General features: G+C 48.6%; 1 protein-coding gene across 1 annotated transcript in view; it reads left to right on the forward strand.

Annotated features, from left to right (window-relative positions):
- The window catches only part of LOC109918284 (hemicentin-1-like), a 417,033-nt gene that overhangs the window by 182,652 nt on the left and 228,381 nt on the right, over positions 1 to 6,000 (forward strand). The window contains exon 23 of the mRNA XM_048613389.1: positions 2,476 to 2,603. Coding sequence (XP_048469346.1) covers positions 2,476 to 2,603 — 128 coding nt within the window. The remainder of the gene's footprint in view (positions 1 to 2,475; positions 2,604 to 6,000) is intronic.

Raw genomic sequence — 6,000 nt, forward strand, 5'->3', positions numbered from 1 at the left:
TTCAGTGCTTTTGTCCATGTTTAAACCAAAGCTGTAGTAAGGCCAAGAACTGAGTGGACCTGACGGAACCCAAACTGGGAGTCATTGAGCAAGTTATTGCTGGGCGGTGCTGCTTGATAGCACTGTGGATGACACCTTCCATCACTTCACTGATGATCAAGGGTGGATTGATGAAGTGGCAGTTGTCTGAGTTGGGGTTGAGCTGCTTTTTTTGTATACGACAAAGCTAGGCAATTTTCCACATTGTCAGGTAGATGCTAATGTTGTAACTGTACTGGAAGAGCTGGATTGGGGAACAACACGTTCTGGAGCACAAGTCTTCGGTACTATTGCCAGAATGTTGTCATGGCCTGCAGCCTTTGCAGTATCCCATGCCTGTAACTGCTTCTTTATATGACGGGGAGTGAATCAAATTGGCTGATAACTGGCATCTATGATTCTGGGGACCACTGAAGGAGGTTGAGATGGATCATCGACTCAGCACTTCTGGTTAACGATTGCTGTGAATGCTTCAGCCTTATCTTTTGCACTGATGTGCTGCGCTCTTCCATTATTGAGGTTGGGGATATTTGTGGAGCCTCCCCCTCCTCTAATGATTTGTTTAATTGTCTACCACCATTTATCACTGATGTGGCAAAGCTTAGATCTGTTGTTGTAGGATCGCTTGTCTCTGTCTGTCATTTGCTACTTATGCTGTTTACCATGCAAGTAGCCCTTTTTGGTAGCTTCACCAGGTAGACACCTCATATTTATGTATGCCTGGTGCTGCTCCTGGCACATCGTCCTGCACTCTCCATTGAACCAGGGTTGATGGTAATGGTTCAGTGGGGAATGTGTTGGGTCATGAGGTTGTAGATTGTGCTGGAGAACAATTTTGCTGCTGTTGATGGCCCACAGCATGTCATGGTTGACCAGTAAGTGTCAGACAACACGACAGGGGGTATTCTCAATATGAAGGCGGGACTCTGCAAGGACTGTGTGATGGTCACTCTCAATGATACTGTCACGGACTGATGCATCTGTTGCTAACTGATTGGTAAGGATGAAGTCAAGTATGTTTTTCCCTCTTGTTGGTTCCCTCACCAGCTGCCGCAGATCCAGTCTAGCAGCTCTATCCTTTAGGACCCAGCCAGCTTGCTGCCAAGCCACTCTCGGTGGTGTGTAATAAAATCCCCCATCCAGAGTGCATTTTGCACCCTTCCTACCCTCAGTGCTTCCTGTGAGTGTTGTTCAATATGGAGGAGCACTGATATATCAGCAGAGGGAGGACGGTACGTGGTAATCAGGACGTATCCTTGCCCATGTTTAACCTAATGCCATGAGACTTCATGAACTCCAGAGTCAATTTTGAGAATTCCCAGAACAACTGCCTCCTAACTGTATACCCCTGTGCCTTCACCTCTGCTCAGTCTGTCTTGCCGGCGGGACAGGGCATATCCAGGGAAGGTGATGATGGTGTCTGGGACATTGTCTGTAAGATACGATTCCGTGAGTATGACAGTGCCCGGCTGTTGCTTGACTAGTCTGTGAGAGCTCTCCCAATTTTGGCACTAGCCCCCAGATGTCAGTAAGGAGGACCTTGTAGAGTTGGCAGGGCTGTTTCTGTCATTGTCTTTTCCTAGGTTGTGGCCAGGTGTCTATCCAGTTCTATTTCTTTGTTGAGATGAATTGATTGCACTCTTGATTTCCTCATAGTAAGTAGGATAACAGAAGAACTGAACATATTTATGTTGCATTGGCAGTAACAACATCAAATATCCCCAAGTAATTTTCAGCATAGCTTAGTTGCAGAGTGAAATTCTTACTTTATACCTGGACAGGGACTCTGACCCAAACTCTGAAGTAACCCCTACCCAATAGTAGGTAGTTCTAGTGTTTGCCATCTTGGTGACATCTTGGGCATGATATTAATAAGTTAGTTCCAGTTTTGTAGTAGCTGTGTACTAAGTCCATACTTATGAGGTAGGTTAAATCTAATCTTTATTGATATGGCTATCACCACAATCTGTACTGCTTCCATGGGCTTAAGCCTGTATTGCCTCAATCTAATGGATTTGGCCTACCATAGGGTCTTGGCATTGGGTGTCTTAACCACACTCTTGAGGCTGCTGCAGTTATACTATTCCTACTCAGAGTTTGTTTTCACCTTATCTAAGAATAACTATTGTCTGTGTTTCAGTAGGTCCATAAAACTAAATTAACACTTATTAACATTCTAACCTGTTCTACTTTGCATCTGCATGGCATGTGAGAGTTACAGCGTCATGTCCATATGCATTCCCCACTTTAATACAAAAAACTGTTCCCGGCTGAGATGAAGACTCCATTGCTTCAGTCCAGCTGGTTTCAAACTTTAGCCTGAGAGGTGAACAGTAGTGGTTTCTTGAGGCATTGACCAATTCACAACTAATTAAGTTAATGTTGAAGTGTAGAACTTTTCCCCTTTCTGATGGCGCTGCTTTTGTTACCATTTAGGTACACAGTCTTGCCATCGGGGTCACTGATGATCTTGGATTCAAGAGCATCTGACAGTGGTCTCTACAAATGCTCAGCTATAAACAGAGCAGGGAATGCCTCATTGACATTGCAACTCATTGTTCAAGGTGAGACTATTTATCTCTACTTCATTTTGTCCATTTGTTTTCTTTACTCCTTAATTACTATATGGAGTTTGGTTCCATGGTTGCTGGCTGATTCTGCGTATCTTGTCTGAGAGGAGACACAATCCCAGATTTTGACAAATTGGCAGCAAATGGACGGAGTTGGCTGAAGATAAAGGCACTACTCTAGCTGGAATGAGTCTTGCTGAATTTTGCAAGTGCAGCCCCTTAGTTCATTGCAGTGAGGCATAGGAGAGATTTGTCTGGGGTTTGCAGCACGCATGGCTAAGGGTTATAAATTCTTTCACGTTTACAGCTTGCACTAGAAGGAAAATTGTTCAAGGTTAAAAAATGTAGATTAGTTGTTCAGCTTGTCGCTCCATCCATCCTCTCAGATGTTGAAGATTCATGCCACTGTTTAATAGAAGAGTAGATGTTGGGTTGGGTTTATCCCTTGTTTCCTAACTAACACTATTTGTTTCTTGACCAACATTTTTGCAGAAACTTCTTCCAGGAAACAAAATCATGAGGCGTCTGAACAGCATAGATAGCATTGTCAGCGAAGTAGATTTTAAAGTGATTGACAAAGCAGACAATGAGGATAAACTTGTTATAAAGCAAGTGATTATAGTCTGGAGATAGTAGGAACTGCCGATGCTGGAGAATCTGAGATCACAAGATAGAGCTGGATGAACACAGCAGGCCAAGCAGCATCAGAGGAGCAGGAAAGCTGACATTTTGGGTTTAGACCCTTCTTCAGAAATAGGGGAGGGGAAGGGGATCCTGAAATAAAATTGGAGAGAGGGGTAGACGGATAGAAGATGGATAAAGGAGCAGATAGGTGGACAGGAGACACACAGGTCAAAGAGGCGGGGTTGGAACCAGTAAAGGTGAGTTTAGGTGGGGAGTTAGGGAGGGGACAGGTCAGTCCAGGGAGGATGGACAGGTCAAGGAGGCGGGATGAGGCTAGTGGGTAGGAGATAGGGGTAGGGCTTGAGGTGGGAGGAGTGGATAGGTGGGAGGAAGGACGGACAGGTTAGGGAGGCGGGGACAAGCTGGGCTGGTTTTGAGATGCCATCAGAGGAGGGGAGATTTTGAAGCTTGTGAAGTCCACATTGATACCATTGGGCTGCAGGGTTCCCAAGCGAAATATGAGATGCTGTTCCTGCAACCTTCGGGTGGCATCGTTGTGGCACTGCAGGAGGCCCAGGATGGGCATGTTGTCCAAGGAGTGAGAGGGGGCGTTGAAATGGTTCGCGACTGGGAGGTGCAGTTGTTTGTTGCAAACCGAGCGTATGTGTTCCACAAAACTGTCCCCAAGCCTCCGCTTGTTTTCCCCGATGTAGAAGAGGCCACAATGGGAACAATGGATACAGTGTACCACATTAGCAGATGTTCAGGTGAACATCTGTTTGATGTAGAAGGTCTTCTTACGGCCTGGGATGGGGGTAAGGGGGGAGGTGTAGGGGCAGGTATAGCACTTCCTGCGGTTGCAGGGAAAAGTGCCGGGGGTGGTGGGACTGGTGGGGAGTGTGGAGTGGGCAAGGGAGTCACAGAGAGAGTGGTCCCTCTGGAAAGCAGATAAGGATGGGGAGGGAAAGATGTCTTTGGTAGTGGGGTCAGATTGCAGATGGCGGAAGTGTCGGAGGATGATGTATTGGATCCGAAGGTTGGTGGGGTGGTACGTGAGGATGAGGGGCCCTAAGAAGACCTTCCACATCAAACAGATGTTCACTTGCACATCTGCTAATGTGATATACTGTATCCGCTGTTCCCATTGTGGCCTCCTCTACATCAGGGAAACCAAGCGGAGGCTTGGGGACCGCTTTGTGGAACACGTACGCTCGGTTCGCAACAAACCCCCTCCACCCAATCATCAACGAATACAGCTCACGCTTGGATGTTGAACAGTTTTTCCGCCGCCTCCGCCTCCGCACTTACTTCTTTAACCGTGAGCCTAACCCTCCCTCTACTGACCCCTTCTCCCACCCCCAACACATTCCCTCCTCCTGGACACCACCCCAAGGCCTCCTACCCTCACTCGACCTCTTCATCTCCAACTGCCATCTAGACATCAATCGCCTCAACCTCTCCACCCCTCTCACCCACTCCAACCTCTGCCCCACAGAACTTGCAGCCCTCCTCTCCAATCCCATACTCACGATAAAACCTGCGGACAAAGGAGGCGCAGTTGTAGTATGGCGCACTGACCTCTACATTGCCGAGGCCAGACGCCAGCTCTCTGACACCTCCTCCTAACGCCTCCTTGATCATGACCCCATCCCCGACCACCAAAACATCATCTCCCAAACCATCCACAACCTCATCACTTCAGGTAACCTCCCACCCACAGCCTCCAACCTCATCGTTCCCCAACCTTGCACCGCCCGTTTCTATCTCCTTCCCAAAATCCACAAACCTGACTGTCCTGGTCGACCCATTGTCTCCGCCTGCACCTGCCCCACCGAACTCATCTCCACTTATCTCGACTCCATTTTCTCCCCTTTGGTCCAGGAACTCCCCACCTACATCCATGACACCACCCACGCCCTCCACCTCCTCCAAAACCTCCAATTCCCTGGTCCCCAGCACCTCATCTTTACCATGGACGTCCAGTCCCTATACACTTGCATTCCCCATGCAGATGGCCTAAAGGCCCTCCGCTTCTTCCTGTCCCGCAGGCCCGACCAGTTCCCCCTCCACTGACACCGTCATCCGCTTAGCTGAACTCGTCCTCACCCTTAACATCCTTCAATTCCTCCCACTTCCTGCAGACAAAGGGGGTGGCCATGGGTACCCGCATGGGCCCAAGCTATGCCTGCCTCTTTGTAGGATACGTGGAACAATCCCTCTTCTGAAGCTACACTGGCCCTGTCCCCCACCTCTTCCTCCGTTACATTGATGACTGTATCGGCGCCGCCTCGTGCTCCCACAAGGAGCTCGAACAGTTCATCCATGTCACTAACACCTTCCAACCCAACCTTAAGTTCACCTGGACCATCTCCAATACCTCTCTCTCCCTCCTGGACCTCTCTGTTTCCATCTCTGGCAGCCACCTGGAAACCGAAATCCATTTCAAGCCTACCGACTCCCATAGCTACCTAGAATACACCTCCTCTCACCCATCTTTCTGCAAAAAGGCCATCCTCTATTCCCAATTCCTTTGCCTCCGCCACATCTGCTCCCGAGATGAGGCATTCCACTCCCAGACATCTCAGATGTCCTCGTCTTTCAAGGACTGCAACTTCCCCTCCACAGTGGTCGAAAATGCCCTCGACTGTGTCTCTCGCATTTCCTGCAACTCATCCCTCACATACCCTCCCCACAATAACAACCAAAACAGAATCCCCCTTGTCCTCACGTACCACCCCACCAACCTCCGGATCCAACGCATCATCCT

This window comes from Rhincodon typus, chromosome 28 (assembly GCF_021869965.1).
Source record: "Rhincodon typus isolate 14 chromosome 28, sRhiTyp1.1, whole genome shotgun sequence".
Taxonomy (NCBI): domain Eukaryota; kingdom Metazoa; phylum Chordata; class Chondrichthyes; order Orectolobiformes; family Rhincodontidae; genus Rhincodon; species Rhincodon typus.